At 41.0% G+C, this 24522-nt stretch overlaps 1 protein-coding gene across 1 annotated transcript in view; it reads right to left on the bottom strand.

Moving 5' to 3' along the window:
• The window catches only part of LOC147684549 (extracellular calcium-sensing receptor-like), a 98704-nt gene extending 74553 nt beyond the window's left edge, over positions 1-24151 (bottom strand). Inside the window, exons 1-3 of the mRNA XM_086939708.1 lie at positions 24066-24151; positions 14630-14890; positions 12782-13073 (exon numbers count right to left, since the gene is read on the bottom strand). Coding sequence (XP_086795834.1) covers positions 12782-13073; positions 14630-14890; positions 24066-24151 — 639 coding nt within the window. The remainder of the gene's footprint in view (positions 1-12781; positions 13074-14629; positions 14891-24065) is intronic.
• Between the last annotated feature and the right edge of the window lie 371 nt (positions 24152-24522).

The raw sequence follows: 24522 nt of genomic DNA, 5'->3' as shown, positions 1-24522 counted from the left end.
GCAGCGTCTGACCCTTGGCAGTGATCGGAGGAGTGGCAGCAGTTGCCGTGGTTGCCGCGGGGATCGCAGGTGAAGGTTTGTCAGTGCCTGCAAGGCGTGTCTTCTGAACCCCAGCCGCAGAGCCCTTCAGGTCCGCCTCCTGCTGACCGCGGGTTGAGCCGTGGGATTTGAGAGCAGCAGCTGCCGCTTTGGAAAGTACTTTCGGCGGCATCCTGCTTTTGAGAGCCGGCAGCGTGAGGTAATAGCCAGGAGAACAGCTGCCGGACTTTGAAATAGGGGATGTCTCGCGGAACGCCGACCCAGGTGAGCAGCGGCTAGAACAATGCACAGCCCGCCAGAACCACCAGAGCTTGCAGGGGACTCCAGGTCTAACAGAGGCAAGGCGGAAAGTGAGTGCCATAGATAGAATCACTACTTTCGCTGCTGAATAGATGCTGACATTTTTAGCCGGTATTGCAGAAACAGGGCAGAGCGGTCATTTCAGGGGTGCACTGTAGTTCAGGAGAGCAGAACGCCACCTCACTCGGCCGCCATCTTGCTCAAGCAGGCGATTGTAATGAAGTTTTTGACACTTTTTTGGATAGACATTCTTCCGGTGCATATATTCCCCACAAATCTCACAAATCATTTACATAACTCATTGCTCAATACAAACTTATTGATGCATGGAGACTTTGCAATCCCACTTTACGGGAATATTCATTTTACTCACCCCCTCATCAAACCCAATCACGATTAGATTACTTTTTCATCTCACATCACCTTTCCCAAGCCCCTACTGCAGCTGATATTGGCTCTATTTTAAAATCAGATCATGCTCCGATTACCATACATTTGGACATAATACAGAAATCCCCTCTCAACCGAAAATGGCGTTTTAATAATTCCCTCCTTCTGACTCAGATTTTGTCTCTTCTTTTACCTCTTCTTTCAACGAATACTTCCTGTTAAATCAATCTGACAATATTTCTTTTCCTGTAGTTTGCTATGCTTTCAAAGCATCTCCTAGAGACTTTATCCTTAGATTAGTTTCTCGAAAACAGAAAAAGCGCAACAAATGACTAATGACCTTTTATCTAAAATTAAACAATTAATTAATTAATGGGACAGTACTCATATTTCTGCCAGTTCTTTCTGCGCCGCCAGCGCTGGAGGTTTGTGTGTAATAGGAACGAGTGTGATTACTGCTCGGCTATCTTCTGAGTACGCACTGTTTAACTCTGCAATAGTTTTACTGATTTATCGCTGTATTCGTTTTTACTGTTTTTAAACTAGAATTGCTTATTTGCACTTTGACCATTAATGTTAGTATCACCTGATACTCCAGCTCCCGCTGCTGTCCCCGGTCCGTCACGGCAAGTGCCGGTTGAACGGAGGGACAGGAAGCAGCGTTCAGTGGGCGGCGGTCTTCGGGTTGTTCCCACCCACCTCCCTATTTGAACACCTTTCTAGCGCTGACGCGCCAGGGCGCGCCAGTGGCGCGCCAAAGGCTAGCCCATCTGCGCCCGTCCGCGCCTGGACGCTGCCAGCTGCCTAATTTCTTGGTCTTTTGGTTTGTGGGTGACTACGGGTAAGTGCACTTTCCACTATGATTCAGTATACAAGGAAGACACTACTCCGGCTCAATCCTCTAGCAAAATCCGATGCCACTATAAATCAAGTATATTTTCAACTGCCCATTCAAATAAACCAACTTTCAGAATCGTCCAGCATAATGAGTAGACATATTCATTTACTGGATTCTGTTTTCAGTAATTTCGACACCTTAACTACTGAAACGCCTGTCCCTCTGCCCTGGTAAGATCACCACCTAATTCCCCTGAGTTGGGTAACGGGGAACCCCCTATCTATCCAAGAGCCAAAAAAACAATGGGGGAGGAAATGGTCGAAACTTTCCTCCAGTCAATGGGAGTCTGCTCTTGCTGACCTTAAGCCTGTGAATGTTCCCAACCCATCTTGGCCAGTAGTAACTTTGATAACTGGATCCAAAACTCTCTTGACCTAGTCCTTCCCAGGGAACGCCTGCAGTGTATAAAGAGGCAAAAAGTAGCTCCATGGTTTACATCTAAACTGAGGGACATGAAACAATCCTGTCGTAGGCTAGAAAGCGTATGGCAATGGGACCATTCCCAGTGCAGGAAAGCAGAATACAGAACGGCAATTAGACTTTATAAGATCGAAATCAAAGCCGCACAATCTCTTTTCAATGAAACAAAAATTAATACAGCTGCCAATTCACCTAGGGAAATCTTTCAGATAGCCAAATCACTGATTTCCCCTCCCCAAGAATTAGTCTCTTCAGAAGGAGCACTGGCACGCTGTAACAATTTAGCAACCTTCTACCACCAAAAGGTTCAGACCATCTATGCCTCCTTTGCTCCTGACATCGCTGAACCAGACATAGCTGGAACGGTGATTTTAACTCCTCTGGAGCAATTGACCCCCCTGGATCCGGTCTCCCTGTATAAAATAATTTCTAAGGTCACCTCAGGCTCTCCAAGGGATCCAGCGCCCCCCAATTTCTCACTTCAGTCATTGATCTGATTCATCCTTGATGTTCTTAACACCTCGATTGCCTCGGGCATAGTTCCCACATCATGGAAATATGCAATGGTCAGGGCTCTTTTAAAGAAGCCCAATCTGGAAAAAGGCAATTTATCCAACTACCGCCCTATTTCCCTTTTGCCCTGGATGATCAAACTGGCTGAGAAGCACATCAACAACATATTGGTCGAGTATCTGGAATCTAATAATCTGCTGTCCACATCCCAGACGGGGTTTCGTCCCCAGCATGGGACTAAGACAGCTCTGCTGGCCGTGACGGAGGAGACAAGGACCGTGCTGGACCAGGGAGGGAAGGCGGACATTATCTTGTTAGATCTCAGTGCTGCGTTCGACACGGTTAACCATGCCATCTTACTACATCGTCTCAATGGCATGGGGGTGTCGGGAGCAGCACTGACATGGCTGACCTCCTTCCTGGAGGAGCGCTTCTTCCAGGTCTTTGAGGGAGAGGTTGTCTCCGCTAAGCAGCCATTCAGGTGTGGGGTTCCCCAGGGCTCTGCCCTAAGCCCCACGCTTTTTAATGGTTATATGAGGCCCTTGGCGGAGGTGGTCCATCCTTTTGGCTTCAGAATTGTTACCTATGCAGACGACACCCAGCTTGTGGTTTCATTAAACCAAGCTGAGGGGTCGTCTAGCACTCTGGGTCCCTGTCTGGAGGCAGTCGCCAGATGGATGGAACTTTCCTTCCTCAGACTAAATTGGGAAAAAAACGAAATCATGGTATTGGGTAATCCACCACCCAATATTCTTGCCCCCTTGTGGCCTAAATGTCTGGGACCTCCTCCCCCTCCCAAGACACAGATAAAGAGCCTGGGAGTTTGGTTGGACAGTTCCCTCGACTTCAAGGTCCAGGCCACTAAGACCTCATCTACCTGTTATGGTCTGATGAGAATGCTTCGGAAGATTCTTCCCCTGCTTCCCTTCCAGGCGAGGAGAACCATGGTTCAAGCTTTGATACTCTCTCATCTGGATTACGGCAATGCTCTCTACTTGGGAGCTCAAAAGGCCACAATCAACAAGCTGCAGGTCACGCAGAACTGTGCCGCTCGACTGCTCTACCAAATTCCACGTAGCCAATCCGCCGAACCTGCTCTCAAGAAGCTGCACTGGCTTCCTATTGCAGCAAGGATACAGTTTAAAGCCATGTGTCTCACCCGGTGCACAGACAAAATATCGACTCCAAAATATCGAATGGACAAAATATCGAGTTAAAAATATCAATAATAATAAAATATCGATCACAAAAATATCGTTGGTCAAAATATCGATTAAAATAATGATAAAAAAATATCGAGTACAAAAATATCTACAAAATATATATAAATAGTCAAAGTAAAAAATTTCAATAATATGTAGAAAAAAGGTTAAAAAAATAACAATTTTTTATTAATAGTAATATAAATTGTAGTTAATGTTTAGTAGCGGGATGTTGGGTTAGTAGGGGATAAGGGTGGGGAGTCATTTAATAATAATTAATTAATTAATATATGTTTGTATATTTTTAATTATTAATTTGTAATTAATTAATATTAATTAGTTAATTAATTATTTTAATTTTGTACATATTTATAAATAGTAATACTTGGTAATTAAATAATATTAATTAGTTAATTACATTAATTAGAGTAATTTATTTATATATGTAATTTTTAGTTATTGTTAATTAATTATTTGGGAAAAAATTATATTAATTATTAAATTAAATTAATTACAGCTAATTTGCTAATATATTTACTTTATTGTTATTGTTAACTAATAATTAATTGGTAATTAAATAATATTAATTAATTTTGGGTAAAGGAGTATTTTTAGGGTTCAGGGTCAGTTTTCAGTTTTTGGGTAAAGGGGTATTTTTAGGGTTCAGGGTCAGTTTTCAGTTTTTGGGTAAAGGAGTATTTTTAGGGTTCAGGGTCAGTTTTCAGTTTTTGGGTAAAGGGGTATTTTTAGGGTTCAGGGTCAGTTTTCAGTTTTTGGGTAAAGGGGTATTTTTAGGGTTCAGGGTCAGTTTTCAGTTTTTGGGTAAAGGGGTATTTTTAGGGTTCAGGTCAGTTTTCAGTTTTTGAGTAAAGGGGTATTTTTAGGGTTCAGGGTCAGTTTTCAGTTTTTGGGTAAAGGGGTATTTTTAGGGTTCAGGGTAAGTTTTCAGTTTTTGGGTAAAGGGGTATTTTTAGGGTTCAGGGTCAGTATTGGGTTTTTGGGTAAAGGGGTATTTTTAGGGTTCAGGGTCAGTTTGGGGTTTTTGGGTAAAGGGGTATTTTTAGGGTTCAGGGTCAGTTTTCAGTATCTTATTTAATTATAGTATGTTACTATATATATATGTTTTAACAAATAATATTGTAAAAAATTTTTTTTATTACTTTCATTTATTATTTAATTATTATAAGCTAATGTAAGTATTTTGAAGTATATTTTAGTAATTAAATTTTAATATTAATTTAATTTAACACTGTTTTTAATAAAGTCGATATTTTTTACAACTATATTATTGTAAACGATATTTTGTACTCGATATTTTTGTACTTACCTGTTTGTAGATACAAACTCGATATTTTGACTGTCGATATTTTGTCCACGATATTTTTGCAAGTCGATATTTTGTCCCTCGATATTATTTCAGTGATCCGTCTCACTCAGAAAGCAATTTGGAGGACCATATTGCATCCTTTAGTCACTCCCTATCTCCCCCACAGAGCTTTACGCTCTAGCTCATCACACCTGGCCACTTTGCATAAGATAAACAAGGCCCGTTTGGGAGGTCGTTAGTTTTCTTTTAATGCCACAAAAATCTGGAACTCCCTTCCTCTCGCTCTCAGAAAGAATAACAACCTGTTGGCATTTAGAAAGCTTTTAAAAACCCATTTGTTCGGAACATCTTGCTAGCACGCCAACCTGTTCTTCTCTGATTCACACACCAGCGCTGCAAGGGCTCAGGGTAGTCTATGCGCTATATAAATATAATTTTCATTTCATTTCATTCATTTCACCTCCACCACTAATATTGGTATGGAAAGACAGAGAAATAATCTGAACATTGAAGTAAAACCTCTATCTTCCTTGTATCTTAACACGAGGTCAATCCCGAAACATGCATTAGAGCTATGGGATCTTCTAGACACGGAAAAACCAGATATCTGTTTCTACACCTGACATAGCTACTGCTTTCCCTTCAGGTTACCACCTGATCAGGACAGATAGAGTAGGGAAAAGAGGTAGTGGTATTGCTGTTGCAGCAAAAGCCCATGTTGTGATTAAAGAATTAGAATCGTTTTCAAACACTATGGCAGAATTATTGATTATTAGTGTGAACATGAATAACACTATGTCTGGAAGAGTAGCTCTGGTGTACCGACCCCCTGGCCCTAAAACTAAATTGGAAGATTACCTTTAAGAAACAATTGGCGCTCATGTATTAGCCACGGACAATTTGATCGTATTAGGAGATTTCAACTATCATGCAGAAGTGGCCCTAGTCTCCGACACAAGTCATTTGATTACTACTATCGAGACGCTTGGCCTTACACAAAGAGTTACCGGATCAACGCACCTGGCAGGTCACACGTTAGACCTTATTTTCACCAATATACCTGATATAACTATTGAAACCCCGCTCCCAATGATCTGGACTGATCATTTTCTTTTAAACTTTAGTATTCCAATCCCCTCCGCCATCAATATAGGCAGAAAAAAAGTCGCTATTATTCGTCCTTGGAGGAAATTGACCCCTGAAGTTTTCTTGACTAACTTTAAGCCCCCTATCTTTCAAAGTAAAAATGTTAATCTAATGCTAAAACAATTTGAAACTTCAATTGTGGAAACCTTCATTGAAACTATACCTGAAACTAGTGTCTTTTTAAAAAACATTGCTGCCCCATGGTTCACTGCTGCGCTAAAAAAAGACAAACAGGCTAGCAGAACAGCTGAACGCAAGTGGAGAAAGACAAAAACTCCTGAGAATCGTACTATATAGACAGCTTCATTCAATATATATTGGTAATATTAAGCTTGCAAAAAAAACTTATTTCATTATCAAGATAAATAAAGCCACCAATTCTAGTAAAGAATTGTATAAGATCTTGAAAGAATTTACCTCACCCCAATCAGAATCCCCTGAATTTACTCCCTCGCAAGAATAGGTTGACTCACTTTCAACATTCTTTGTGAACAACATTGAATTTATTTACTCTTCCTTTACTGCAACTAGCCAAAATCTAAAATTTCCTGATAGGGACCTTGAGAATAATGCCCATATTACATGAATTTCGGGGGGAACATACCGCTTGAATTTTATCAGATCAACACGAGTAAAGTTCTCCATGGTCTAAAAGAAATAAAGACTGGTTTCCCTCTGGACATATTTCCCCTCGTAATTGCCCTGATTTCACTCCTTTATTGGTGAATGCTCTCTCCATTATTTTCAACTCTTCTTTGGAACAAGCCATTATTCTTTATAGCTGGAAACATGCGCAGGTGAAGCCCATTTTGAAGGAACCTACCAGTGATCCGTCTCTTGCCGTTAATTATCGGCCCATCTCCTTACTTCCCTTTATTGGGAAGTACTAGATTACTTGGTTAATAAGCACCTTACTGCATATGTAAAGCGCCACTCTCTCCTCGATCCCTCACAATCTGGGTTCCGGGCTGCCCACGGGACCGAAACTGCTGTCGTGGAGATAGTCGATAATATCATACTTGCTTTGGATGGTGGTGATTCCGCTACCCTGATTCTGTTGGATTTATCAGCCGCCTTTTATACCATCTCCCACAGCATCTTGAAACATCGGCTGTGGGAGATAGTTTTCCAGCCAAAGGAAAGACTTGCCTCTGATACCTATCTCATGGACCGTTTTATTACGGTTCAGGTGGGATCGCTAAAGTCCAACAGATAGCCTGTTAAAGTGGGGGTCCCGCAGGGGTCCATTTTAACCCCCTTGCTATTTAATGTGTACCTCACCCCTCTATCAAACATCATAAAATCGCATGGTTTTGATACAGTATCCTACGCGGATGATAGCCAATTGCTCATTACATGCAATTCGGACTACAGTGAAAAATTTAGTAAGTTCAAAAATGTATGTTGGACATCAGCAATTGGATGAGCAATAATAAGCTTCAGCTAAACCATGAAAAAACGGAAATCATCTTGTTTGGCAAGGCTACTGAATTTTGGTCACAGGACTGAAGGCCCTCTGAATTAGGGACATGTCCTTCTCCTCGAGAGGCCGTACGTGACTTAGGAATCATTCTAGACCGGGACCTTTCCATGGAGCCTCACATTAATAAAACTTTAGGCTCATGCTATGGGATTATGCGTAAGTTACGCAAAATTTTCAGATGGGTACCGTTAGAATCCAGAAAGCCTTTGGTGCAGGGCTTAGCCATAAGCTGTATGGACTACAGCAATGTACTGTTTGCCTCATTAAATGTGAATGTTCTATCCAAGCTGCAGGTGTTACAGAACACGGCAGCTAGACTGATCCAAGATCTCCCTGCCGGGTCAGCCTCCGCTCCGATTTTGAAAAAACTACACTGCTACCTGTTCGCCAGAGAATTCACTTCAAAGTATTGAGCTTGACTCATAAAATACTTTATGGCACCGGCCCTATCTACCTTGCTAAAAAACTGCCATGGTATTGGCCTCAAAGATTACTAAGATCCTCCTCTCAATCCCTCTTGATTCAGCTTCGTCTGTGTACCATACGCAATGGAGAACAGGCTTTTTCTTATCTTGCCCCTCATCTGTGGAATAAACTCCCGCCCCATCTGTTGCTTATCTCTGATCATATGTCTTTCCGGAAAAAATTAAAAACTTGGCGTTTTCCTAAATAAGTATCTTTAGCTACCTTGATTTCTGGTTGTTGTCCTTTGCTGCACAGCGCCTTGAGACCTTGCGGTGATAAGTGCGCTCTATAAGAACTTTTGACATTTGACATTTTACAACAATTGGAACACTCATATTACACCTCTAAATCAAAGGAATGCTTAACTGAACTAATCAATGCTAAATTTCAATTTAATAAAAATTCCACAAACATTGTTTCTTGTTAAGATCTAGTTCTAAATTTTATGGTGGTCAGAATAAAGCTGGAAAACTATCGGCTAATTATCTAACGGTGAAACAAAACAAACTTAACGTAGATTCTATTTATGGTCATGACCGCTCACTGAAACATAAAGATGATGAGATTCTAGCTGAATTTCTTAAATTTTTATAAATCATTGTACTCTTCTGAAACTGCCTCTTTGGATCAATCCTTCTCCCAGTTTTTGTCTACTATCCGGCTTCCTTCTGATAACCTTCCGGATCTTTCCTCGCTGGAGTCAGACCTTTCACAAAAAGAACTTCTTCTCGCACTAAAGACTCTGAAAAAGGAGAAGGCTTCGGGTCCAGATGGATTCACAGTAGAATTTTTTTCCCACTTCTCAAATTTAATTATTCCCAAATGACATACTCTATCATCCACATTTCTGAAATCTGGTACTTCATCTGGTTCCTTTTCGGACGCTCTTATTTGCATTATCCCTAAACCAGGTAAGGATCAGCAATTTTGCAAAAATTATCGGCCCATCTCGTTGGTTAAAATTGATTATAAAATGTTTTCGTTTGGATGCTCACTTACCTGAACTTTTAGGAAAAGAACAATCTGGTTTCATTAAATGCAGATTGCTTACAGATAACACTAGATTGTTTTTTGACACTCTTTCTAAGACTTTGCATTCCTCCCACTCTCTTGCAGCCATAGCTTTGGATGCAGAAAACGCATTCGATAGGGTTGAATGGCCGTATCTCTTTCATACATTAAAATGGTTTGGTTTTGGACCAAAAATGTCTACCTTAATCTCTCTCCTATACTCCCATCGAAGAGCAGCAATATCAGCAAATGGAGGTGTCTCTTCATATTTCTCCCTTGGTAGAGGGGTACGGCAAGGTTGCCCACTATCTCCTTTTTTATTTAATTTGGCCCTAGAACCTTTCTTATTGCAGATCCATCAGAATGATACAATTCATGGTTTCAATTTCCAACAGACCACTGTCAAAATGGCGGCATATGCTGACGATGTTTTACTATTTCTATACCAACCTCAACCATCCCTTCCGGCTTTTCTAGATGAAGTGAATTCTTTTGCGCAAGTCTCCTGGTATAAATTAAATGTAGATAAGTGCGAAATCCTACCCCTTACTAAATAAACCTATAAAGCTGACTTTACCAACTCGGGTTTTACATGGAATCCTAATTCTATTAAATTTTTAGGTCTTCATTTCACAGCCTCCATCCCAGGCACAGTTACCCGATGTATGGAAGCCTGCAAACAAAAAATTACCACCTTATCCTTGAAATGGCACCCCTTATATTTATCGTGGTGGGGTAGATTGGACACGATTAAAATGATGCTTTCACCCATAATTTTGTACACAATCTCTAATATCCCACTTTCTATCCCTTTAAAATACTTCAAGAAAATGAGATCCATTCTATCTGCCTTCCAATGGGGTAACAAAAAGTCACACATGTCTATCTTTAAATTAATTCGACCAAAAACAGAAGGAGGGGTACATTTTCCAAATTTTCCCCTATATCATAAATCCTTTTTATTAAATCATGCATCAAAATGGTTATCAGACTCCTCTATGCCTGTTCCCCTTTGGACTACCTTAGAACAATCTTTTATCTCTCCTTTTTCTTTCAAAGAATATCTCTCTTTTTCTCGCAAACCACAATCCATATCTACTCCTATTCTCAAATACACTTCCAAGATTCTCCCTTCCGCTCTTCTATCTTCTTTTCTCGAACAACCGAGTTGGCATAATACCTCCATTTTAATAAATAATAAACGGATTTTCTGGAAATCTTGGAAACAACGGGGTCTTATTTGGGTACACCAATTGTTTCACCAGGATCAAATTATTTCTTACTCTCTTGCTGCTGCTTTGTTTCAATTCCCTCCTATCTTTCATATTCAATTTTCTTTGTTAACACATGCAATTCAACTTGCTTACAACATTCACACTACCTCTCCCCCTCCTCCATGTCCTGAACCTTCTAACACTTCAGCACTGCGACCCTTATTACTCCATGGTGCTAAAGCCTCCAAGATTTACAATCTTCTTCACGCCTCGCCAAAACCCTGTGCTAAAACTAACACAGAAACTACATGGGAAGACGAATTTGGTGTTACCTGGTCTACAGAATTATGGGATACCTTATGGTTAAAACTACGCAAATCATCACGGGCTGCAAATACCACACAGACACTTTTTTTTATTTACAACAGACTTTTATTATCACCACGTGTTCTAAGCAAAAGACATTCAGACATTTCAGAAACTTTTTGGACTGGCTCCTCACCAGGTGCAGACTTATTCCACATGCTTTTTACATGTACCCCAGAACCTACATTTTGGGTTCAAATATGGTCTCAAATTAACACTATTTTTTCCTCCAATCACCCTTTTTCTATTTCTCATATTTTCTTAGGTAGTGTTTCCCCCATTTGGGATCATTGCACTTTTAACATAAGAATAATAGATTTGCTAATAGCATTAGCCTTTCAGCAAATAACTAAACATTGGAAGGATTTTACCAAATTATCATACCAAGCACGGTGGTATGCAGTCTGCTATAATCACAGGTTAGATACAACATTTGTTTACCCGATTAATCTCGCCCCAAAACGAAAAGAATTATGGGATCCGGTCACAACATTCATTGATATGCATGCCAGGCGATCTTTGTCTCAAACCCCCTTACAACAAGAAGTTGCCAAACCTCCATGACTTCCTTTAGAGTGTCATCTTTTTTCTCTGTGATTATATTTATACTTTATTTTACTAAATTATTTTTTATGCATTCACTTAATATGTATTGGCCAATTATTGATTATCTTTGCGTATTAATCTATTACCCATTATTGACTCCTTTAATGCCAATCTGAACAGCTCAACTGTCAGTTCCTTGTATACCTATTATTGTTATACTCTGTATATGTTTTATCTTAATTGCTTGAATAAACTTTTCATGAACTTAAAAAAAAAGTACTTCCAGCAGTCTGATCTTGAGAGTAATCCCTGTGGGCCTCATCTGCTAGGCCTTTACCCCAACAAAATGGTCAGCGGGGATCCAACCCTTCATGATGCTGTTTGTTGTGGGCCTCTCCCAATTCTATTCCAACACCAGGGCGGACGTTGGTGGGGTGAAAGACCAGCTATTACCTGGTAGAAAGCATCCAGCTCCCACTGCAAAATACAAGTGCACCAACTGGAAAGCATTACAGGCCGCCATAGCCATTTTTTAAAAATGAAAGAGGACACCGTGCTTAAAGTATGCGCCACAGCTGTCCACATACGTGTTCTGAGCCCAAACAAAGTGCATCGACCATCCACATAAAAGTGAACAAAAAAATACATGAAAGCGAGCACCATGCTTAAAGTAAGTCCGGTGCTATTACTCAACGAATAACAGAGATAAAACATAAAATGAAAGACAGTGCCATGCTTAAAGTAAGGACAGCATCCGTGTGCATGAAAGTGAATTAGAAAAACATTAAAGCACAACTCATGTAAGCGGGCGATGTGCTTTAATTAAGAGCAGCACCCATATGCATAAAGTGAATTAAATAAGCATTAAAGCACAAACTTAAAACATTAAAGTATAAAATTAAAGAAATAGTCCCTGACTCAAACACATAAAGACCTACAGAGTAAGTGAACTGTAGTTGGCTAGTGCTCCTTCCCAGAAAATGGAACTGATATATCAGCCAATAAGAAGCCAATAAAGAAGAGCAACACAGATGTGAACCAATGGCAAGCAGCAGGCGGGATTGCCCTGTGTGTACTTATTATATCAAGTCTTCCAGATAGCGCATGCGTTCTGCCTAGGCTCGACCTAAAAAGGCGAAGAAAAGCCATTGAAATAGGAAATGCAAATGAGATAGACAAGAACACCAACTAATTATGAGCAATGGGCACACCCAAAGCCTGCTCCAAGTATGGGTATTGTACACAGCAGTTCTTTCAACTGCAGTCAGCTAAAACTGTCTCTAGGCTAGACCTAAAAATTGTCCCTTAGGATAGCTGGACACAATTATATAAATACCTGACTACGGGTTGCATGTCAACACATATGTTCTAATATTCAGCGCAGTCGAGGACTATTGCCAAACTTATGTTTCATGTGGTGTTGTGGTGAATGTACTAGTAAATTAGAGACTTGCCTCATACCTGAGGGATCCTGTTGACCCCAAGGACTCTGGCCATAGACACAGCTCCTGATGAAGGACTATCTCCGATGAAGGCAGCCATCTTGGGTGACGACCTACAGCTGTAGTTTGGGGTAGTCTTGTTCCTGCCTGAGAGCAGCCATTGCGTCACTTCGATGGTTCCAGCTTCTGAATGACAAGAGTCAAATATCTGAAAACCAAGGGTTGTTTTGGGTAAAAGTTGTTTATTTTCATTGAGTTCTTTGGTGGCAAAGACCATGGCCAGGACGGCTTGATAGAAGTCAACAGAAATTCTGAAGGTGCAAAAGAAAAGTAAACAAACATGAATTGAGATTGTTGTCAAAATCTGATTGCTAAAAATGAATAGAGGTTAAATGTTGATTTCACATGAAGTATTATGTCTGGTGAAATGGAAAAGAATTTTAGGCAGTTTCCAAAGAAATTGAAGGTTTGCATTTTTATTTAGCAAAACGTTCCGATAAGCATTTGCAAGGCAATAAACGTAAATCATCTATATATATCTGAAATTCAAATGAAAAAAGCTTTGATGTAGATGGTGTCTGGACCATTGCACAAGCTTTATTTTGTGCAGTGTCGACCAATATATTTGTAAACCACATGTTTCAGAGGCAGTCTAAACATGTTGTTGAGCTTTTCCAAGAGACAGTCTAAGAGACTTTGGGCCCGATTCACAGAACTAATATAAGACAAAATCCTAAACTTAGTACTTTTGCTATTCACAGCAGTTAGGATTTTGTCTTAAGACACACTTAAGACACACTTAAGACAGACTTAGGACAAACTTAAGACAAAATCCTAACTTCTGTGAATACCAAATGTAGTAAGTTTAGGATTTTGTCTTAAGTTTGTTCTGTAAATCGGGCCCTTTGAGATTACCATCAGATAGAGATGGTGTTGCCTGTAGAATGTTGTTTCTAAGCCAGTGCCTAATGTGTGTTGTAACCAGGAAGCCTTTGGTTGTAGTCTTAGAAATCAGAAGTCTAAGCTTGAATCATTTACTGCCTGTCAATTACCGAGGTTTCAACATGTGGATTGTTTGCACAGTCTAGTTCCCAGGAACTCTCTAATTGTGCATAAATTATGAGGTGAATTTACAGCAGCCACGAAAAGTGTTCTTCCTTGCATACTGGTATAGAGGGCCTGGCATCTCTTCTTTTCTAATTAAGTAGGTCATATTTCAGACCTTTGCCTATTTCTGATCAGCCAACCAACAGGATCTTGTTTGGTGTGGGAGCAAAAATAGAATCTCACAACTTTGCACAGTTTTACTTTTAAATTGAGGAAAAATCAATGAACTATGAAGTTGATCCATATTAAAAACCTAAGGACTAATAAAGGGGGATTAAAGGGGAGATTTTATGCACCTGGGTTGTTCCTTCCCCAAGCAGGCCCAGCAGTGTCAGCTCTGGAGGTGGTAACCTTTGTTTACCGGGCTCTGAGGCTTTCTCCTTTTCCACCTCTGGAAATGTCACTGAGGGGCTTCTAGCTGTAGGGAAAGGAGATGCAGTTGCCAAACGGTGGCCCCGGAGGTTTCCTGCTGCCACTCAGGCAACGCCGGGAAACACACTTGTCTGGTTACCAGAGAAATTCGTCTACAGAGAATGCTGGGTGGGCAAAATTAATCTTTTCTGGCCTCAGTCAGATTAAGAGCTCTTTGTAAAGAATCATTCCACAGTAACTTGATTTACAGATAAGTTATTGATTTAAATATGGTGTACAACTGGCATATTTAATTTATTGCTTCCAATTAGGTTCATTAGAAATGGCAGTGCTCAGGTTTCAGGAAGGGAACATCAAACGAAAGTATTCAACTAAAGGAGGTCATTACTTTTGGCAGCGTCTTCGAGCTGGGGGGTCCTTGAACTGCAAGTTGGGAGCAGGGAAAAAGCTCTCCAGATGAAAGGGAACTAACCCCCCGAAGATGACATCTCCTTCCATTGAGTAGGCCTCCATGTTAGGGCTGGTAAGCGCACAGTGTGGCACAGGGGCGGCCATTGTAGCTAATTCCTCTACACAGAAGAGAAGTAGAAGAAAGACTTCAAACACCGCCATCTCAGGCTTTTCTTTTAAGCAGTCGGTAACTCTGGATCTAGGAAAGCAAAAACAAAAGTAATCTTACGATTTACACATTCGAAAGAGGGCAGAAGACACAGCCCTGCATAGTGCAGCCAGTACTCACAAACTGTGCTAGTACCAATGAATCAAGTGAATATTGCTGTGCCCAGACAGCACTTTTTGCCTGGCACAGGGCAGAAGCACTTTCAGCATGCAAAAGGATCAAATGATGGATGGAATGCTGAACAATGCAAACATTCACCCCGAATCACAAAGGTCTGGGTTTAACCCATCGTTCTTTTGCTCACCACACCACTCCAGTTTGGACCCAGCCATATGCAAATCAGTCTTTACCCTGTTATTCATGGGAACAGTCCAGCCGAACTGCCAAGCCAGGTCCTCCCTGGACCAGAAACAAGCACTGGAAAGTGATAATATATTACTTGCAGAGGGGCATATTTACAAGGACGGAGATAAATAAACGGAAAGCGAGCTTAGTGCTTTTCTATTTATCGCCGTCTATCACTGGATTATATCGCCCTGTTAGTGCGTTATTTACAACGCGTTTCCCCAGGGCGATATAATTACCAGCGATAGTGGGGAAATCACTGTTTTGCAGGGAACATCGCTGGTTTTCCAGCGACGTTCCCTGCAAAACGGCAATAACCTTGCTGATACGACTGACAGGGTCGTATCAGCACAATCCACCCCAATATTAGGTATGCCTAATTAGAGATGCAAAGGGAGGCGTCAGGTAAAAGGGTGGTAACATGCGCTAATGCTTGTTAGCACCCTCTTGTTAATAGGGCAATAGTTTGATCTCCGCTTTTTTGGCTTTAAAAGCCAAAAAAGCTAAGATAAACTCTTGTAAATATGCCCCATTGTTTTCAAACCAGAAACAGCTTGAGTATTTAGCAAGCAAAGTGAGCTCAATACATATTGTTTAGTTGTCTGCAGCCAACTAAATGGTATTGTAAGGTAGAAATCAATGAAATAAATTCCAACATACTGTGTAAAACTTTGATCGCTACTGCCCCTGAAACAGTAAGACAAATGATGAAGGCCTTTCTTTTATTACACTAATAGAAAACTTTTTGATATGTGCTAGAGCTGAATATTAACCCTTCAATGTTGTGGATATACATCCAAACTGCAAGTTGGTTTAATGCATGATTAAATAAAATTGTTTGAGCAAGATTTTTTTTAAATTTGTATAAATATGTCATAATTAACAATTTGTAGTACAAACATATGTACAAATAGGTTCGCTTGAGAAAAAGGTCCAAAGAGAGTCACAATAAAACCTACCTCATGAATAGTATTGAAGTAGGCGTCAAAATGTTGCCAACACCATCAATGGGTTGTAGGTCTGCTAATGTCAGCAGACCACCATTTCTATGACTTCCTCTCTTTTTTAAAGCAACCTGTTTAAATTTAAGAAAACTGGGTAGTGCTTTAAAAAATAACGTTTTCTTCTTTTTAAGTTTGTTTAAGCCTTCGGGTTGTCCCAGGGACCACATACTACTCCCAGACAAATGTTTTTGTATTCACAAAGGGGAAGAGGTTCCAAGGGAGCCTATTCGCTTTTATGAGTGCATTAAAACAGCAACTCGGAAGTCCATACTTTTCAAAATTGATACATCCCATACCGATTTGTAATTTGGAAGGAATACCTACCTCATACTCCTTGCAAATTGACAAATGGTATCTATTTGGAAAGCTATTCTAGGAGTCGGTAAAAGTCTACCAGTTCCTAAAACGCCTTTAGTATATTCAAAACAGCATTTTAACAGTCGTAAATACAAAATCTTAGGGGCTCATTATGATGTCGGTTGGAACGGCTCCGAAAGGCATTCGGATTTTCCTAATCTGTGTCCAAACCCATGTTTCCGACCAACTCAGAAAGATTTCTGACCAACCGATTCGATTTAAGGTAACCATTTGGTCATTCCGAATCGGTTTGGAACGGCATTCCGAGAATCTGAGTCCGTCGGATCCGACTCGTTCAGCTCTAAGGACGGCGTTTCCGACCGACGTATTACGATGTCTGATTCGGACCGTCTTTCTGAATCAGTCTGTCAGACAGTGAACAGCTGTCAGAATCTGACTTTGGGGGCCAGTAGCAGGTCCCCCTACACCCGTAGGCCTCCGGTTGGGGCCCATTGGGGTACCCTTGGGTCCCCTCTTTACAATGATGCACTGTGTGGCAGGCACCATGGGGTGCCTGTGACAGGGTGAAAGGTTTTCTACAACCACCCCTTTTTTATTGGGAGCCTGTGCTGTTGGGCTCTATATATCCACCTTAGGTGTGGCTCGCTCCCTATTAATACATCAAAGTGGCACTCAGCTAACAATAGAACAGAAAGCTGCCTTTGTTGTGGAGCCCTGCTGGAGAGTGTTGCCCATGTCATGTTCGCCTGCCCAGCCTATAAGATTGCTAGATCCAATTGGCTGAGACCCATTTGCAGTGGCATGGGCTCACGTGATCATCGGGTTGCCCTCCGCATTTTAAAATCTGAAACTAGTGTCCTCTTTTCTTGTGGGGTGGCCAAGATTTTGAGTCATGCTTGGCAACTTAGGCACAACGCTCTACAAGGGGTGACCCTACCCTAGGCCTTGCTCCGTTTTCAATTTAGAACATATCTAACGATGGACATAACACCGGCAACTTATACAAAATGGCCATGAGGAACTGTGTTACATATTGTTTTTATCTCCGCCATTTTATATATATCTATCTTGGGTATTTGTTAGGGTACAAATTCGTTTTAATCTGTAAACACATTTCATGACATGATGTTTTTAGCGCTATTTGCCTTAACTCTAGTCTTTAACATTTTTTTAAAATGCTGCATAATCACATCTCTAGCGACCTCGTTGTACTTAAAGGTTTGTTATTAGGAATCTATGTCGTTTGTATAAACGTTAAATAATGCTTTAATGACACAAGCTGTCGAAATTAAGCTATTGATGATAAACTATTCTATGTTTTACAGCAATCTGCTACACCATCTGGGTGCAGAGTACTGTACTTGTGAAACGTAAACAAAACAGTGATACAATTTTATATTTTGAATAAAAATTATTTTAAAGACGCTTGTTAAAAATAATGTCTACACTGTGGGCCAGGTTCACAAGAATAAATGTACACTTTTATGAAAGTTTAATATTTTTATTTATATTCACAAACTACGAGTTCAATTATGGACTTCATGAAAGAGGTATGGCGCAGCAGCCAGGGTGCCTGACTCCGGATCACGGGGCTCACAGTTCGATCGCCGGCGGCAGGTTAGTCCAGCACCATGTGACTCTGGGCAATAGCGCATTTAATTTTCCTGATGGTCCCCAGCGGCGGGACACCTCTCCGGAGGTAGCTGTGTGCCTTACAAATGCTGGTATTATTATTATATATATTTGGGGGTGGGCAGGAAAAACTTTACTTAAATGCCTCCAGATTGTACAAAATGCTGCCATATGGCTTCTGCCCCACTCTCCTAAATTGACTACTATAGCCACCTTGCTTTGGATGCTTCATTTGCTACCCGTTGACCGCAGGGTGTATTTCAAGGTCTTGTGCAACATGCACAAATGCAAACCCACGACCTTCATATCTTAGAGCAGGGGTCTCCAAACCGGCCCTGGAGGGCCGGATCCATGCTAGATTTTTTGGATATCCCCATTGAGATACATGTAGTTATTTTAAAAATCTGGCATGGATCCGGCCCTCCAGGACCAGTTTGGAGACCCCTGTCTTAGAGCATTGGTGTCACCATACATCCCTGCTCACTCACGGTGCTCAAGTGATTCTAGGTTGGCAGTAATTCCCAGAACTAGGAAATCACCCCTAAGGGGGTTGTGCCTTCTGTTTCCTTGATCTGAGACTGTGGAATGATCTTCATCCGAAATTGAGAGTGTGGCAATCACTCTCTGTGTTTTGTAAATCCATAAAAATGTGGCAGTTCCAATGCTTGGAATTCCCATAAGAAGGGTCCCCTTAAATAGACTTGCAGGTCCTAATCCATTCTATAGATGAGCCTAGCATTAGGAAGCCTTACTTAGGTTGCCACGTGCTGTATGGGTTACCTATAATAATAATAATACTAATAATAATAATAATAATAATAATAATAATAATAATAATAATAATAATAATAATTTTACTAATAGTCATTTTACAACTGCGGAGACTCTGGATATAAAAAGATAGGCCTGTCCCATTTTTAAGGTGCGGGTTCCCCACAGTAGTGCAGTCACTATTAGTAAAATTAAATGCTTAGTTTGTGAATACCCCAAAAATATTACACCTGAACAAAAGTGTATGTTTACCTTTGTGAATAAGGCCCAGTGTTTTCTATCCATGAGTGCCAGACACCTCCTTGGACAGGATTTTAAACAATGCTTTAGTTTCAGCACATGTGCTTCATGCCCTGCTTCATGTCTTTGTGCATTAATAGCTTGCACATTGGGCCAATATTTGTCGCTCCCTCGTAACTGATCCAGAAAATTATCTTCAGGGGTCCCCCTCAGCTAAGTACCCTGGCCTGAGAGCTCCTGAGAGAGTCCAGAGGGAGTCCCTCTATGTACTTTGCAGGGGTGCGCCATCAAGGATTGCTACTCCACGAAATAGAATTTACTGTGAAGCAAGTCCCAACATATTTTCAGGATTGTAAAATACAGTTAAATAAATCTATGTGCATAATTACCTGGGAAGCCACTAAGCAAATGGGCTCATTGACAAGGAAGGAACGCGTCAAAATTCAGATGGACTACTAACAGGCAGAAACATCCAGGTGCTACACAAACCCCTCTCAGTACAAATCTGTATGTACATCTTGTTAGTCTATCAGAAAGGCAGTACATCCTCTCTTTATCTCTTCACATGTCTCATATGATGTTGGCTGTGATCTTATATGAAACGGTAAGAATGGAACACATTTGAATGAATGGCACAGAACAAATTTAAATTGACACATGTCGTCCTTTATATTATATATCACCAAAATAACTTTACCAATTATTGAGATTCTGCAATGGGCAAAGAGCGGTCAATGTCAGGATCCTGATCTTCCTGAAAAGTTTTTTCAATGGGTGGAGAAATCATGGAATCCACTCTGTAATCTGTCATGGAAGTACGTTGGATCCCTTACTGCTTGCAACAAGTCAGTCCTAGTGCATAGAATACTTGGTTGGTGGCCGTTCAGTGCAGGATTCAGCGCTTCATTAGAAGGTGTGGATCTTCAGCAGAGACAGATTGTGTCAATAATTGAGGAATAATCTTGGCACCACTCTGAAGACAGCTTTTATGCTAAGTTCCTCACCTCCCCAATCAGCTCACAGGCACATGATTAGAGTGATATCTTGTCATGCTCCCTAGACAGATCCTCCCCCTTATAGACCCTAAAGAATTGTTCTCTCCTTATAATTGTCAGTTACCATTAACAACAAGTTAACAATTTCCAGAGTAGTCATTATAATTAAATAGCTGGTCTTGAAGATATGATTTGCAGATGACAGGTGATTTGTGAAAAATAGCATGTGGGTTGATTACTTTCTTTGGACCTCATTATCCAGAGTCCAGTCTAACTTGTATTTTATTAACTTCCATGCAAGTTTTATTCCTATACCATGTTAGTTGGCTGGCCATATTTAGCGATCATAAGAGAGATGCTTGTGAATCTTTCTCCAGAAAGATCAACCATCTGCCTGAAGCCCCCCTCTTGAAAATCAGTCAATACTTGTCGGAAAGTGGGTTATTAGTAGTGACACATGGGGACCTTAGTAACAAGACCACAAACACAATAAAAGGTTCAGTCAAGGTCTCAATACATTATTCTCATGCTCAACCCTTGGTAGCTGGCAACGAGCAGGCAGGCTTAATTTAGAAGACAGATGTGTAAAGCATTTACAAACACCAATACACTGCAAAATTAAAATCCAACACCCAATTTAAAAAATTGGTTATATTTTTGAGAGCAAATAGACACCAAAATGACAAAAATCCAATGTAGGGAACTGGAGATATGAATTGGAAAAACAACAAACACTTTCTAATGCCTAAAGCCCAAAGAACCATTTTGGGACATCTAGTCAAAATTTGAGGCCGACCTTTTCAGTGGTGCAAACCTGATTTCATGTGTCCCAGTTAGGCCCGGAGGGAAACACTGCCATTTTACATGTGCACAGGGTTTTCCTAAAGTTACCTTCACTCTTACATGATTACTTTTGACACACATTTGCATCCATAACAGTGCTGATTAGTTTCTTGGAAACACCATGTACAAGGTCTATACATACATTGTGCAAATGTGCTTGATTGTTTTGTTCCATGTGACGGCTCAGCTAGCTATAATATGTAAACAATGGCGCCCTGACTGGAATCACTGCCCAAAGCAAGGAAGCTTTCTGATAAAGAACAGATTCTAGGTTTTGTCAGAGAAGCACTTTGCTGTCATTTGTGAGGTCTCTACATGCTGAAGCTTTGGCCCAGCTGCCTGCTGATGGCTCTACTAGGGATGTCCAACTCTTGACCATGACGGGGACCTATATTCTTACCCTTCAGGTACAAGGGTTGGATCATCCAGTACGTGGTTCTTGGCAGAACATACACACACACACACACACTAGACACTTAGGTTAGGGAATGCATATTAGGAGTATGCGTCACTTCTATATTGTTGATATTGATTTATATGTTTTAATATATAAACAATATTTTAGCACTATGGTGGAACGTTTTATTCTGTTCATTGTCCTTAAGCTCTTAATCGTTTTTTTTTGCTTCTGTTTATTGATCATTGCTGCACATATGTTTTACACAAGAATCACGTTGGTTCAATAAATATGGAAAACATCCTGATATCCATCTATATTTCTCTGAGAGAAAGAGAGCACAAATGACTGAGCAAAAGGGTTCTAGATCCATTACCACGATTCCTGACGGATCAGGTTCTTTATGTTCTGTGGTTGACAGAACCATTTACTACCCATCTAGGTTTAGGGGTACTTATGGTGACACCGGGCTCGATTCACAGAACTAACTTAAGACAAAATTCTAAACTTACTACCATTTTGGTATTCACAGAAGGCACTTACTCATTTTGGTATTCGCAGAAGGCACTTACTCATTTTGGTATTCACAGAAGATAGGAGTCCTGACTTTAGGACTCCTAAATGCCTTTTGTGAATACCGAAAGTCTAAAAATTTGGATTTTTCTCAGTTTAGGAGTAGTAAATCCTAGGATTTCTAACTTTAGGACTCCTAAATGCCTTCTGTGAATACCGAAAGTCTTAAAAATAGGATTTTCTCAGTTTAGGAGCAGTAAAGTTAGGACTCCTAACTTTAGGACTCCTAAATGCCTTCTGTGAATACCGAAAGTCTTAAAGTTAGGATTGTCTCAGTTTAGGAGTCCTAAATTTAGGAGTCCTAACTTTACCACTCCTAAACTGAGAAAAATCCTAACTTTACGTCTTAAAGTTAGGATTTTTTCTCAGTTTAGGAGTCCTAAAGTTAGGAGTCCTAAATGTACTACTCACACAGTGTCTTGCTATGGAAATCCTGCACAGTACTGTCAAGGAGTGGACACTGTCATGTTGTCATGTCTGCATTACACGTCTGCATTACACATAAAATCACATACTTAAACCATTAACTATGTGGGAGTCCCATACAATGCGGTTGTCCAGTAAAGTATGGGACACTAAGATATAATATAATAACACACATCAAACATAAGTGTATGTGGCTGGTCAATGTCACGGGCGAGTTATTCATTAGTAAATGCAGCTTTCTATACATGTAAAACGCACCACCAGTCAAGTGTTCACATCACAAAGATTGCACATTGTGTCACACTGTGCCATGATGCAGTGACTAGGCAAAGCCTGCACAAGCCAAAGGAGATAAATAGAGTTATGTGTTCCTCAGTTGGTACTAGCCTACCAATCAGTGTAAAAGCTGCATCCGGCCATGTCTTTAAAGTGTCCACCCTGCCAACCGATCACTCATAGGACACGGTATTGCGCATCATGTCCGATCCAGACACAGCCATTGGCTTTAAGTTGTCATGGTGACAGATGTGGGATAATATTCAAAGGACGCAGTAGGCGCATCATGATTCACGACCGATTTGGGCGTAGCCATTATCTTTAATTTGTCATGGTGACAGACGTGTGCCAATATTTAAAGTATGCGGGAGGCACATCATGTCTGATTCGGATACAGCCATTGGCTTTAATTTGTCATGGGGACAGACACAGGTTAATATTCAAAGGACACGATAGGCACATCACAACTGATTCGGACACAGCCATTGGCTGTTAGTTGTTATGGTGACAGGCGCAGGTTTCAATTCAAAGGACGAGCTCTTTATAAATGATACGCTCGGCCCCACATGACTGATTCGGACACAGTCATTAGCGTATGGTTGTTAAGGTGACAGACACAGGTTTCAGATTGTGTCAGCATCGCATGGAAACCAACTTGGTAACCTCCCATTGCAAATGTATCAAAGTCACTAGCGGTCCAATGATATCAATTCTGAGCGTGCAGTAGGCATGTCATCTGCAAGCAATGTAATGCCTTAGACCGATTCGGAAAATAAAACGACGCAAACCAATTGCATTGGCTGCATGGAATGAAGACCGCTTCTCTGCTTTAGATACAAGTCTGTCTTTTCCCTAGAGACTTCACTTGCCTGCACTACCTGCATCATTCCTGCACCTCCCCATCTCTCTGCTGCTGTGTCCACATCCTCTGGGAGCTACTATGGCCCGTACAGATGACAGGATGAGAACCAGTTCTTGCTGGACACCCTACTGCCTAAATACAGCCAGCTCTATGGCAAACCAGAGGAGCAGGTAAGTGATGATTACACTGCATTTTCATTGGACATGTGCAATTACCATGCAGGACTAGCATTAGGAATTTTATAGGCAAGCATGTAGACTGTTTTTGTAAGTTTAAATGTGTTTAGATAACTGTTATCAGTAGGTGCACTGCTCTCGATGTGTGGGTACTTGGATAAACATCGTATCACTGTTATCATGGGACAGAGTCATCATTAAACACTGGACAACTGCAAGGGATGCAACTTGAGTAACCCTTAGACATTGTTTCCAATCTGACCATGACCTATGTGTACGAGTGACAAGTGTTTGACTCAGAAACATGTGGCATGTGAACTAAGGTTCTGTTACCATGTCATCCTTACAGGTCAACTCCTGTCGGAAGGGCAAGCTGTGGACGACCATCGCCCGGAAGGTGCGCTCCCTGGGAGTCATCAATCGGCACATCCATCATTGCCACAAACTGTTGCAGGATCGTCGTGGCTGGACGAAGATTGCGGAAGTCCAGCTGGGCCTGTCACTTCCAGGCAAGGGGGTGGGCGCCAAACACTGACCTCCCACATGCTCCAGGTCCTAGCGGCGGTCTTCCCTGACCTGGATGGGAAGTTCAAAGCCACACAGCAGCAAGGAGGGGGTGAGTATGTGCCTTGTGGCACATCTTTTATAGTCATGCATGTTGTATTATCCTAGCCTGCTGGACATTTTACATGTTGCAAGAGACCCAATCCATTGTTCAGTGTTAAAAGATGCATATGCAAATGGATAATTAGATGCCTGGTTATGCCCCTTTCATCACAAACATGTGAAAAAGATTTGTTCAGG

Source organism: Lissotriton vulgaris, chromosome 10 (genome assembly GCF_964263255.1).
Source record: "Lissotriton vulgaris chromosome 10, aLisVul1.2, whole genome shotgun sequence".
In the NCBI taxonomy this organism is placed as follows: Eukaryota; Metazoa; Chordata; class Amphibia; order Caudata; family Salamandridae; genus Lissotriton; species Lissotriton vulgaris.
This window is presented reverse-complemented; position numbering and strand designations above follow the sequence as displayed.